Source organism: Bombus affinis, chromosome 2 (assembly GCF_024516045.1).
Source record: "Bombus affinis isolate iyBomAffi1 chromosome 2, iyBomAffi1.2, whole genome shotgun sequence".
Lineage (NCBI taxonomy): Eukaryota > Metazoa > Arthropoda > Insecta > Hymenoptera > Apidae > Bombus > Bombus affinis.
The window spans coordinates 16,170,471-16,184,087 of record NC_066345.1 but is presented as its reverse complement, the minus strand read 5'-3'; the positions used below and the strand labels follow the sequence as shown (position 1 = coordinate 16,184,087).

The window sequence follows — 13,617 nt, the reverse complement described above, 5'->3', positions numbered from 1 at the left end:
TACTATCGTTGTTGAAATACGGATCGATAAGAGATACTCGAGTACAAGCGACAATAAATTCTTCTCGCGTTTTACATTTAGATGGTTTACGACGCATACGGAATACAGTTCGACGCAGTTTGATGTATTGGAAATTTCTCGGATCTATCGGTACGAAATATTTACGTGGAGTACATAAATAATTAAGAGAATATTATGTCTACGTTGTGTTTTGTTGCTTGCGATTCTTTTCGTATTATCGTTGTTGAAACATGGACTGACAGAAGAAGATAGAATTACAACAGTCACATCTGTTATTTTATATAGGGTTGATATTCAATATTTGGGGTTGATATTCAAGCTGATTCACACGGATCGGATATCACACCTTTTATTTTGTTTCTTATACAAAACGCCAAATCACACAGGAGGCGTCTAATCACACAGGATGCGTCTTGGCAATTAACGCGTGGTCGACTCTTAAGACAAAGGAGCGTCGTTAGGAGTCGTACCAACCTAGCTTTTAGTAACTAGCGGTCATACCAACTTAACATTTCTTAACAGCATCTGCAATGTGGCGATCGAGAATACGTAGAAGATGTAGGAAAAAGAAATTTAGTTCGATTATATACGGTAATCGATTAGATTGTTAATATAAGGAGTTAATATATTTCCATATGGAACCTGCGCGAATCTCATTGATAGTTTACTTAAAATGAATCGTGGATAAACGAAATTTTAAACTACGTATCCTACGTGTCTTGATACGTTGATCGATGAAAATTACTTGTTTGACATTTCAACGTGACTGAAGGGTTCATCTGTGTAAAATTATCGCAAAAGAAATCCTAGTACAGGAAAGTTTCTAAGCTCTAACTTTCTTCTTCGTGCAAGGTCGCTACAAATCAAACGGATCATACTTTCTAAGGGAGAACTTTGTTAATCCTCGCTCGTACAAACTGCGGACGTATCAAAAAAGGAAAAAGAAGAAAAGACTGTTGATATAAAAATGCTTAACGGTATTAAATTTCGTTTATGTAACAACAAATAAACGTATTAAAGATTCGTCGATACAAAAATTCTTGGCAGTGTCAGTGCGTAGTACTATGTACACAATTCGCTCTTCTAACGTTTTAGCAACAATTACTGTACTATTGGAATGGACTAGTGTCGGAAAATTCGGAAGGACGATTAGCCAAAATAACGTTGGAAAAAGTCATTTAACGCTTAACTGGTCTCGTTAGGTTAGAAATGGTCGCGGTAGTTTCACTTGGATCGTTTAATTTTACTTTGTGTTATATGGGCAATACGCGATTAAAATAATCGATAAATCTTTAACATATAAAATTAAATGATCTAAATGAAATTCTAGCGGCCATTTGTACAATACAACGATATTAGTTAAGAGTTGACGCAGGAGCTACCAACGCAGTCAAAACAACTGGTTTGTAATTTAAAAACAAAAATTACTCCAATTTTTTCCAAGATTTTTTCCAGTTTTTCTCTATAGATTCTTTCTACAGTTAGTTTCTCGTATAACTCTCCGTAGCTCCTTCTCATTAGAAACTCCAGCAAGTCAAATTTCAAATTTTGTACCAAATACGCTATTGGCGTTGTAAATTTTTGTCAAAAACCCGTCGTTTTTCTCACTTCGGTCGGTGTGTTAACAACTGTCGGTGTATTATTAAGGGTCGATAGATTCGATGCTTGGAAATCGTCGGTGGTAAGACTCGGAGAAACGTACCAGACGACACGCGTTAATCTGCGCTCGAAACGGAGTTATTTCTGTGAACGTAATTAAAAAGAGTAGAGACTCGTTTCGCCTGTCACGACTGACGTAAGAAATACTCTGCTCTTGATATGTTACATATTTTTCTACGATATATCGATTCCGTGCATCCTCAAATGCCCCTAAACAGCTACGTAGCCCGCGATCTAATTCTAACATCCGAGGCGAGAAATGGCCAAAGTGTTAAATCGATGTAACGATGCCAAACTTCTCAACGCTATGGTACACCGCCATCGACCGCCAGTAGCTCCAACGTGGAAAATTTTGGTTAACCGACAGAGACATCTCGAAGAAACCTTCTTACTTGAACCATCCATGCGTCTTGTGAGCATGAACGGCAACAGGTACTGGATAAGGTTTGGGAACGTGGTAAGGCACTGCTACGTGAACAGGATAGGGCCTGTCCACGTGGACCACCTTTTCGTACGGAACCGGATACGGTTTGGGTACCGGAACAGGAACGGCCACTGGTCGATCCACTGGCACGTGAACCGGCCTGTCGAACGGTACTGGCACTGGTCTATCGACGTGCACGATCTTCTCCACGTGGACCGGATACGGTTTTGGCACGGGAACAGCTACTGGCACGGGAACCGGACGATCCACAGGAACTGGAACCGCTCGATCGACCGGTACAGGCACCGCCACGTGCTTCGTCACGGGAACTGCGACTGGAACCGGATGCGGCACTGGCTGAGGCACCGCGACTGGAACCGGGTGCGGCACTGGCTGAGGCACCGCGACTGGAAACGGTTGCGGCTGCGGAATCGGCTGAGGCACCGGTACTGGAACTGCGGCTGTTGGAATAAAGAAGAGGTGTCAGTTCGATCAGTCGCTTGGCGTTTTCTTGCGACCAGTCGCGATCCAGCTCCGTTTCTGGTTTTGTTTATACTCAGGTTGATATCCGGACACAGCGCTGCCTCTATATTCGCTGGTTCGTACGAGAATTGAGACAGGAATTGAGAACTCGATGCGTCAATGCATTAACGAATTGAATTAGTAAATTAAATATTTACGCGGGTCTGTACGACTCGGTACATCGTGGTCTTTGGATATTTTGTTCGTCAGAAAGAAGGTCATGCGCGCGAATATTTATCCACGATGACTATGACCCAAGCGTGTTCTACGAGAGGATGCATTTATGGCAGATTGAAAATACGCGAATAATTTCCCCCTGGGAATTTAGCATTTAATTGTACAATAAGTTTCTATCGTATGAAACAGCTTGAAAATACGTAAATTGCACCAAGTGTGCTAAATATCGCGCGATCAAATGGAATGGTTACAGAGAGGCAGAGGAAGAACACGTAGGAAATCCCTCTCGTCGTCTATTCTAATTCGTATTCGACGTTTAAATGCCATCGATTGCTCAAAGCCACATTCTAAACAACGAATGGCGTCACTAATGATCTTTTCTTTCATAACTTCGACACACGCTTTTACCGTTGCTCAAGGGCGTCATCAAGAATTTCTCTTTGACGACGGTGTATCCCATTTCGGACATGGACGCGATCGAATTTCTTATCATAACGCATACAAGGCAATCGCTTATTGCATCAACGTTTCTCTCACAAATAATCAACGATAAAGATAAAGGTACAGCGAGCACGACGATCTACGCGAATTTCTTGCTTCAATATTTTTAGAAAAACTAAGATGACCATTTTCCAAACGGAGTACTACATGTCGTTTTGTATCTCGTGAAAGAAATAAAATAAATGTTCAACCACGCGACATGAATATGACAAATAAATTAGATATTTTGTAACATTGTGTCTACCTGTATCGATTATAATACTTTGTGTTAATTAGTTTTAAATCAATGATTTCTGTATGTTATTTTAATTTCTAGTTAATATCGTGATCAGCGTGCCGTTAATTTTCAATACAATTAAAAGGTAGTAAACTAGTAAGTAAAGTACTAACGGGCTGCGTGCGCTACAGGTAGCGGTGGCGGAGGTGCTACAGGCGCGATCACGGACTCCAAGTGTCCACCCACGTCCGGAAGAGAAGGCTCGAAGACAGGCGCCGGTTCAGGATGACCGTACGAATGATCGGGCACGCCATATTCCAAATTTACGAGTCCTCTCTTGTCGTGTCTCTTCGACGCGACAGGTTTAGTCTTCTCGTGCTTATCAACGATAATTGCTGCACTGACCGCCAGGAACAACGACAAGACCTGCGAACGAACGTAGAACGTAGAAGAAAGAAAAATGAACAGAAAGGTTCTATCCTATTTTACGAACACAATAAGCTCGTACATAATTCGCGGAGATATATAAACTGAAACTTCACTGCTGATACAAAAATTGTTCAAAGCACAAAACACTTATTCGCAGCTAATTCAACCACCGAGTACTTTATCACCGTCCAAAACCAATTTCGCCGTTTTACGAAAGAACAACGGAACACAGTGGCAGTAGAAAGGAATAAAATTCCAAGAACGATAAAATTAAATAAACCAAATAGACGAAGGATAAACGAAAGAAAAGAGAGAAAGGAAAAGAACGAACGAAACAATACCAAAATAATCTTCATGATCGATCCTCGAGACGCTCCCTAAATCCTAGCTCGCAACTACGAGGCCGAAGGAAAACTGCGGTTGCTCGCTATCGGTGACCCCCATAAGTATTTATAGGGCATGCACAGGTGACACATGGCAATAGGAAGGAACCGTCGTTGTCTTGGTTCGAACTCAATGGACTTTCGCTGCGTCCAATCCTGGGTGATGGCCAAATAGCGGTCGTGACCGCTTTTCTTTCGTTTACACATAACGAGCATGACTATGTGCATAACGCGGGACGAGACGGTATCATCCGTCATTCACATATTGAAACGAACGTGAACAACTTCGCGTGACCAAGTATCCGTCTTCGAGATCGTTCGGATAGCCGAGCGACTGCTAGGTGAAAATTGTCTACGTGAACGTTCAAATTAATAAGAATAGCGATGCGCCGAATCGTGACACGGTTCTATAGCAACCTGGTTATGCGGTTGAAGCGTAGTTTCGTGACATTTTTGTTTCATATCCTGGCGGAAGCGTGGCTGCGCTCGTAGACAAAAGGGAATACAAATGTGTCTTTCGCGTAAGCGTGAGACGTGCGTTAGAAAAAATGCTTTACGTTACAGCTGAACGTGCGTATCGTGCAACGATTCGACGAGTTTACTTCGTAAGAACGAATCGATCATTAACGAGGATATATCAAAGAGACGGTTGCAAGTCGGTTGCAAGGTTCGTTCGTTCAAGGCGTTATCTGCAAGCGGACAAATGAAATTTGAAAATTTGTCGCGTATGGATATGTGGCGCGATAACTTTTCAATAAGCTTGTTCGTACACAGAACTATTTTTATTTAATAATTAATTCGGTACCGCGTGAACAGTTAATCGTTAAAAATTAATGTTGCTAGCGATAAAAATTAATCAAATAATAAATAACTTCCCTCGTGTAAGCATATCGATTCAACTTGAGACCTTGTACTTGACGAACCAACGACTTGCTTGGTTAATTGAAAGTTAATTGAAGTTGTCTAACTTGACCGTCGGGTATTTCGTCATTGTAGGGCTAATACGTACGTACTACGAGCCTGTTATGCGCTCACCGGCGTTCATAACGATGAATAATGGATGAAAGGTAGTGGCCGGCATTAGAAGTAGCTCGTACGTATTAGAAAATGAAAGTTAAGAAAGTTCGCGGATGCGGCCAACGCGGAAACAAACCAGCGACACTGGTGCAAGAAACGGACCAGCCGGTTTCGTTGATCTCGTTGGCCGAGTAAAGGCGACAGCTCCGCGTTACAGAAACCGAAGAATGCTATGCGTTCACCGATTCTAAATCGTGACACGAATTGCGATTCGCTCAATTTCAGCAAGCTTTATGTATTTTTACCACCATACGAAGATCCTGTCGATGAAACGATTTCACGGAGAACGTACGCTGCTGCTTATAAGTATTAAAACTTGAAGATCGCAGAGAAAATTTTCTATCGTTCGCTTAGCAGCAATTTCCTCAAACGAAATTTTATTTTCGATAGGCTGTGCATAATTGTGTCTCTTCGTGTTTCAACAGTTGTTAACAGCGTGTTGCGCTTTGTTGTGGCGCGACGTTTCGTCGACGTTCCGGTTCGCTTTCTCAGGGCAGACCTGCAAGGAGAAAAAGGGAATTAATCGAAAACCGCAGGATCACAAATATTCCATCCGACCATTATGAAAGTTTAATATCTAAAAAGTAAATCTAAAGTCTACAATAAATCTTGCGTCGGTCAAAGTGTCTTTTTATTTGATTTTGGACAAACCCGCGGTCTGGTGATAAACGTTTCAATTCGACTAAACACTTGGAGTCAAGATATGAGACCGGTGCTACGCGCGGCCATCGAATACAGCGTCAACGTGAACCAGATTCGTTATAGTATGTATTTAACCACTTTCTTCACCGGAAATACAAAACTCGCCGATCAACAAGGTCGAGTTCCTGATCCTATCAAACACGGGAACCTGACTTGGACCATCCGGAACTATCGATCTGTTTACCTCGACAAACGGCGAATATATAAAGCTAACGCTTTTCTCGATTTGACGAATAGTTCCTCCTCGACGAGACCGCAATGTCTATGATCTCGGTAAGAAACATAAATCAGCAAGTATCATAAGTAAACCGCGGATATTTACGCACTTATACGAAATACATAATACACAATATATAATGTATATATATAGACGTGTAAAAATGTACAGAATACGCATAATATACAAAAACATATAAAATATCTAAAGCGCTTGTTATAATATTTAATGATCTCTAATCTCTAAGTAAATTCCAGTTTCTTAGCAACGTTTAATTGGCGATCTATTTGTCGAACTACTATCTCTGTAAGGCTATGTAATCTGATATACTATATTGTATGCATGAGTATTAACTCCTTCGCGCTGGATACCACGCTAATATTTATATTTAATTAAAGAATAGAACCTGAATAAGAGATCTGGTTCTTCCGCCGAATATTATAACGAGTATTTCACATTAAGTATTTTATATACAGAATGTAGCGAAGAATCATGATACGACTCTTCGTTTTCGAAAAAATCGACTATGAAGTTGCGTTACGTGCGCTTGAAAAGTAACGACGGTTAAGTGGACGGAATTTCATATTTGATATTCTCGAAAACGAAGGCCTGTATCGGCAATTCTGTCATTCTACGTTTTCCACTTACTTTTCCACGGATAATCACCGCCTTTCGACTTGCACCACGATTTTCGGCACACCCTGTATGTTGTTCATACGTGTAATTTGTATAATTCATAATTATATGTAATCTAAAATCCTTGCAAACAGAGCAGTCAGTCGTTTCAATCTGTAAATGCAGTTATCCCAAAGAATTGCTGGTTATTCGAAGAATGTTTCAAACAGAACTCGTAATTTAGTACAAGGTAGTAATTTGATACAATTACCTTTTTCGTTCAATCCATTTTACATCATGTAACATGGAGAGGTGCAATTCGTAATACGTGTACTCGGCATAAAGTTCCAGAAACGTTTCTCGGTCCTCTAATTGTTATTATTTATTTAGTTTTTATTAATGATCAATAGTCATTAACGACCACAAATTAAATTATATAAGTAAGTACAGTCACTACGTGACTCGTTGATATTTTATGTATACGTACCTACGGGTGTCTACGTGTGCGTATAAAGTACGTATAGGTGTTATAACACGTATTACAGTAATTATACGATTAGTGTTGTTGACTACTATGTTTTATTGGATGCTGCTTCCATGATGAAACATAGGACTTCGTTAGTTTCTTCTGTTCTTTCTAAGCTTCCATATTGTGGCCGTCAAATATTGGCAACAATATTTAGAACAATTTACTTTAACTCACTTTCCTAACCTCTTTGCTTAAAAAAAGATCAGAAACGTTTGAGACCGATCAGTAAACACAAACACGTCCGGTGAATTGTGATTCTTTGATCATTTCTGGATCCGAGCCAAGTACGCTAAGAAATCCGCAACACTGCGTTAAACAGACGTGATAGATTCGTGGTAACAGCGAGCCAACCATTTCCTGTCATTCGACGGTTCAAACAATCAAACTAAAGGTAGACATTGTCAGGACAAAATTAAAATTAGTAAACGAATCGATAAACTTGGAATTATTTGATTTTTCAATTGGTAAGTTAGATATCTCTAAATGTGTGAGAAGAATTTGCGTTGAAGTTTCGTTGTCAAGAAGTGTAAAAATACAAAGCACGAGAAAATGAAAAAGAATTGGATCGACTTTAAACAATTATAAAGTAATTTTCCACAAACATTGAATTTCAGCTGTTCCTAATACTTTGCTGTGGCTACGCGCTAACTGCAGAAACAAACGATACGAAACAAAGTAAACGGGGGATACCAGAAGCTGGTGGATGGGTTGGAATACCAAGTTCTCATGGGTACGGCCATGGACAACCATGGTTAGGTGATCCAGGTTGGAAAGGGCTCAAATTTCCTCCCTTTAACTTAGCTCATGGAGGGTAATGATATCATCAACTTCGTAATTCATATTTTTAACTTTCGATTGAAATCATCTTTAACTTGAAATCTCTAGAACGATGATGCTTATGTTTTGTGATTGATAGATTGCATGGCGGATTATCATACGGTAGAGTACCTGCTATCTCTTTACCAATCGGGGGGGCCGATTTGTTGAAAACGTTTCCAGTATACATAACGAAACACGTGGTTCTGGAAAGACCAGTTCCCGTTCCACAGCCAGTTTACATCGAGAAACCGTATCACGTGCCAGTACCGATCGAAAAGATCATTCACAAACCGGTCCCGGTTCCCATTCCGATACACGAGGTAAGGAAACATCCCTAAATTCTTTTACCTGACGCTACGTTTTCCAGACGATATCGACAACATTTTTGTTCTATATTCGCGTAACAATCTTTTTGAAATCCATATTTTACCCTATATTTACGAAACGTGGTATGAATAAATTTTATTCTATATTTTCGACTTATTCTTACTTCTCCGGTTGTATTACAGTTTCGAAATCACTCTGTATGCTACTGTCCAACGAAAGGTTAACCTTTGTAATTTCTCCTAAACGGTTCACATTTCATCTAACTACTTTCATTCACAGAATTTACCTCTCAAAACAGGTAATTCATCTTTGAAATCTACTTATCCATAGGCAGTTCCGGTTCCGGTGGAACGCCCAATTGCAATACCGGTGAAGCACCCCGTGGCGGTGCCAGTACAACAACCGTATCCAGTACCGGTAAAGCAAGCGTTTCCAATACCGGTCCCGGTTCCAGTTCCGATTCCGGTCCATCCAGCTCCGATCCCGCTGATTGGCGCTGGTCCGGTTGGCTCACCGGCATACGACGGTAGAGGATATGGCGGCGGTCACTTTTATCCCGTGTTGCATGGCCACGGTCTGCACAGCCATCCGTTGCCCGCGCAGTTCGTTCATGGTTTTGGCGCCGGTTTTGGACACGGTTTCGGCCACGAGTACGGTCACGGCCACGGTTACGACTATCCACATGCGTACGCTGCCGACTTCGGTCATGGACACGAACACAAAAAACGAAGCAAGAATTGAAGCGCCGATTCTCAAGAGAGAGGCTCTTTAACCCCTTAACTTTTTCGCGACGAATTTTCTTCCGACGATAAAAGCAATAATAATCTATACTGTAGTATACATTGAACTAGATAAAACATATCTTTGAAACTGGGATATATAGTCCCAGTCAGTTTTTGAGACCTGTTTCCTCTAATTTCAAAATAGTAGATAGGATGTTTTAATTAACATAATTCAAAAGAGTAGAATGTATTAACATTCGATTGTTACAATGAACCGAGGCTTGTTGATATATAATTAACTTGGAGGAATTGTATATGGACGTTTAAAAAATAAGTGTTACTGCATTTGTCAAAAGCTCCAAGTTTTGTTAATTTAATACAGTACTTTTATATAAGTGTTCTAAGGACTTGTTGTAGATAATATGTTTCATGTATTTATATACATTGGCTCGTAATTAAGTAACAATATCGAAGATTATAGTTTGTAATTTTAGAGTCAAGACAAAACAGTTTTTGTTATAGTTAAGGACAAATATTTGTCAACTTACTATTCTTTTTGTTTATTCTATCTCTTTTGCTTTTCAAAATACACACTATCGAGGTACACACGCATTTAACATTTAAGTACAATATAGTACCAATAATTTTGTATATTACAATGATTTTATATGATAATTTTGTAAAGATACAAGTACCGATGTTAAAAATATATTAATTTCTCGTACGTTTTCTAATAAATCTCCGAGCCCTGCTATATGCCTCCTCTATATCTACATACAGTTACATACATGGCTTATTCCTGTGACAGTGTCTCTCAACTATACGTTCTACGCGTATAAGATACACGGAGTTGTATATCGCGTTTCAATGTAACTTAATAAAATTTCATTGCTAGAAATAATTAATCATATTATAAGTAAACAGCAGAAATTTTGGACATAATCGTAACAGGTATTTCAAGTAGTCTTTCTTTACCTCGAATAAACGTCATAGAACACAAGAAATTCGACCAAGAGAAGTTGAGAGATACTTTTCGTGTCACCATCGGCAGGTCATCGGTTGGACGCGAACTGAGACGTCCTGTCAATTTTGTGTAATCAGAAAACAGCTGATCAAAGTTATTCAAGTGTAAATAATAATGAGAACTCTGAGACTTACGAGTTTCGCGTGGAATTTTGGAAATTAAATGACGAATACACGTTATGGCATATACTTTTTTTGTCCGTCTTTTGATACGTCTTTAAAGAATTCCACGCAGATACAAATCGATGTTTGCACCGCAAAGAGCGTCGTAAGGAGGGGCCACGTTAAATGTCCACATGTAAGTACAGTTTGTTTACTTAATCATTAACAACGACTGTTTAAAGATTTGATTTAATCATCGTTCATTTACGATTGAGCTGTTTAAAAATGAAAGATGCGGTGCATAAAATGAAAACTGAGGTTATGTTTCATCTTTGAGAACTCTTCGTGTAAACAGTTTATAAGCAGAGTAATGTCTAATTTTATGTGTTGCAGTAATTAAGTACAAATCGTAGGATTTATACAAACGCAAAATGCTAACGCTAGAGGATTCAGAATGCAAAGATTTTTCAAAAACCGCAATGGGAGATGAAGAAACTAACGAGAGGAGAAACGATGGAGAAAGCTATGAAAAAGATAAATATCCAATATCGAATGGAGAAATATTAAGAACAGCGCTCCTTTCCGCGGACGATGATAACGATGACATTGGATCTCAAGAAGACGACGTATCCTCTGACCTTTTGTCCATTGAAAATGATTCAGAAGTCACTAGTGAATCCACTGTCAGTGACTGGGATGACTTGAGAGCGGATTCACCTTTGTCGTATGTTACTTCTGTACCTAATAATAAAGAGTTTATAATAATAACGCAGTTGGAATCAGACAGTGCATTAATGACAAAGAAATTAAATAATGAACGCTCTTTGGCTAACAAAAAGTCTAAATCTCGACATCGCTCTAAGCGACATAATAAAATGTTATTGTTGAGAAAATTGATACCGAAGCATGAACCAATAGTTGAAATAAAAGAGGAAGAACATTCGATCATTTCTACCGACGTAGACGAACGTGTGCCAGCCATGGAAGAAATAGATTACGAAGAGTCTTCTATGGATCAGCAAAATATTCTAGATTCCAAAGATAATGCTGGCTGGTTACAAAGCTTCAGACCTTTGCCGTTATATTACACTGAAAGAGGTAAACCTTATTTAAAATGTCCAGCATGTGGTGCAATGTTTTTCACTTCAAACTCATTCCAAAAACATTTATACTCACATGTATACAAGGAAGATGATACTTTTGTATGTTCCTTTTGTAATTACACAAATACAGAGCCTGGCATGTTATTTAATCATCTATCTAAACATCAGGACCAATGTGAGTTTTGTAACGAAAACTTAATGCGTAAAAATAATTTCGAAAAACATTGGGACATACGAGCATCGAACTTCACTATGAAAAGAGATCATCGAGGAAGATTCGTATGTACTCTCTGCAAGCTAGTATTTGATTTGTTACCACAGTTAGAAAAGCATTGGTTTAAGCATGCATGTAAAAGAGAAAGAACTTATCAATGTAAGGAATGTAGTGGATTATACGAAAGCAGGGAGACCCTAAATAATCATAAATGCATGAAGTGTCCTGTTTGTGGTAAAGTTTACGATAGTTTGCATCGATTAAAAGCGCATACAATGTGGACAAAGCATAACTTAAAGTGTCCAATTTGTTCTTACGAATTTATTCTCGCTATGGACCATGAAAAACATTTAGCATTGCATAGACAAACATATAGTTCTATGAAAGATTACGAGTACTGCTTACAGGCAACAGATGGCAAGACATTCCAGTGCAATCTTTGTGACAAAATATTTTATGCCTTACCTTCTTTAATCTTGCATCTTCAGGAAGATCACGATATAGTAAATGTCAAGAAGGAAGTAAAAGATGATAGCAATGAAGAGCAAAAGGAAGAGTCAGTCAGAGATATGATACTCCGCGAATTAAGAAACGAGTCTGCAAATTATACTAGTGGAAATAATAATGTATCCTTAGCAAACAATAAAATCGGACTGCAGAACGCGCTATAAGTATAAATTGCAACTTTTAGATGACGGGTATAAAAGTAAGTCGTACAAGGTTTGAAGACGGTTGCTAAAAATTATTCGTAATAATAAAACGTGCCGTTGCTATAAGTCACTTTGTAGTATATATTAAACACAATTAAATACGACTGGCAACAAATAATTTATAAATCATCGATAAATGCATTTGATCATATCTGATCAAAAAGTTCTGAAATAAACTCGCCTCTCTTTCTCTCGAGAATAAACATATATCTGTATATTTTTTTAGCAATCATGTAAAATACAGAATCATCACACTCACCTCTACTCGACATACTCATATGATCGCAAAGTAAATGATATTACTTTAAAAAATATAATTAAGACCCTCGTGTAACTCCTTCAATAATATATAGAACTTTTTGAATCAGATAGTAAAGGTAATTTTTTAGCAATTTATTAAAGTAATGTAATTACGTCGTGAATTTTCTATGTTTTGTATTAGAAGAGAAATGTAACGTTAAGTTATCGTGACATTCGCATTTGGCTGTATCATGTCTGCCCCGATGTATTGAAAAAAGCAATACACAGAGCTATCAGTCCTGCTGTAGCGATCTCTAATTAATTATTATTCTACCTTATTATCCTTTGTTATACGCGATTAAACTGGTTTATATATAGCATTTATTTAAATACATTGATATATTTTTTTTTTTCATGTATGTATAGTTACCATTCACATAAGCGTACTGCCTTCAATTGTATCTTAAGTATAATCGCATAAAATCTCGGGGATAAACATGATACAATACAAGTTTTAATGGCTGAAATGTATCTGGAACTCGCTGTTTGTCTTACTTTTATGCGTATTATTAGAATTCGATATAATTATCGACAAATCTTACGGTGTATCAATCGTTTGTAAGTCTGACTTTTGTAGGCCTGTGTAACACCGCACAATAGCTTACATAAAGAATTAGATCTCTTAACTATCTCCTTTGAAAAATAAATATCCATGAATAGTAACATTTCATTTGTACATGTTATTTTTCTTTCTTTCTTTTTTTTTCTTTCTTTTTCTCTCTCTCTTTATTTCTTTATCAAAGCTAAAATAAGAATATTATATTTGTAACTTCTTGTGATCAGAGATCAGAGTTCAATCAGCACATAGATGAAAAGTTATATTT

At 38.3% G+C, this 13,617-nt stretch overlaps 3 protein-coding genes and 1 long non-coding RNA gene across 5 annotated transcripts; 2 read left to right on the top strand and 2 right to left on the bottom strand.

The window, feature by feature from the left end:
* Positions 1-983: 983 nt before the first annotated feature.
* Positions 984-5,840, bottom strand: LOC126926167 (uncharacterized). Of its 2 annotated transcripts, none has more exons than XM_050742299.1 (3): positions 5,656-5,840; positions 3,695-3,947; positions 984-2,565 (listed from the first exon to the last, which is right to left on the bottom strand). In XM_050742299.1, the coding sequence occupies exons 1-3, from the start codon at positions 5,659-5,661 to the stop codon at positions 2,069-2,071; spliced, it is 756 nt and encodes a 251-aa protein (XP_050598256.1). In that variant the 5' UTR covers positions 5,662-5,840; the 3' UTR covers positions 984-2,068. The 2 variants fall into 2 exon arrangements, with proteins under 2 accessions (XP_050598256.1, XP_050598246.1); XM_050742289.1 differs by lacking the exon at positions 5,656-5,840 and adding an exon at positions 4,292-5,649.
* Positions 5,841-5,902: 62 nt separating this feature from the next.
* LOC126926141 (tetra-peptide repeat homeobox protein 1-like) lies at positions 5,903-10,065 on the top strand. Its single transcript, XM_050742251.1, has 4 exons — positions 5,903-6,385; positions 8,088-8,284; positions 8,390-8,612; positions 8,950-10,065. The coding sequence occupies exons 1-4, from the start codon at positions 6,371-6,373 to the stop codon at positions 9,358-9,360; spliced, it is 846 nt and encodes a 281-aa protein (XP_050598208.1). The 5' UTR covers positions 5,903-6,370; the 3' UTR covers positions 9,361-10,065.
* LOC126926291 (uncharacterized) lies at positions 9,877-10,418 on the bottom strand. The gene is made up of 2 exons (XR_007714466.1): positions 10,317-10,418; positions 9,877-10,232 (listed from the first exon to the last, which is right to left on the bottom strand). It is a non-coding gene; the product is annotated as an uncharacterized LOC126926291 (long non-coding RNA).
* Positions 10,387-13,456, top strand: LOC126926024 (zinc finger and BTB domain-containing protein 17-like). The gene is made up of 2 exons (XM_050742116.1): positions 10,387-10,662; positions 10,860-13,456. The coding sequence occupies exon 2, from the start codon at positions 10,898-10,900 to the stop codon at positions 12,452-12,454; it is 1,557 nt and encodes a 518-aa protein (XP_050598073.1). The 5' UTR covers positions 10,387-10,662; positions 10,860-10,897; the 3' UTR covers positions 12,455-13,456.
* Positions 13,457-13,617: the final 161 nt, after the last annotated feature.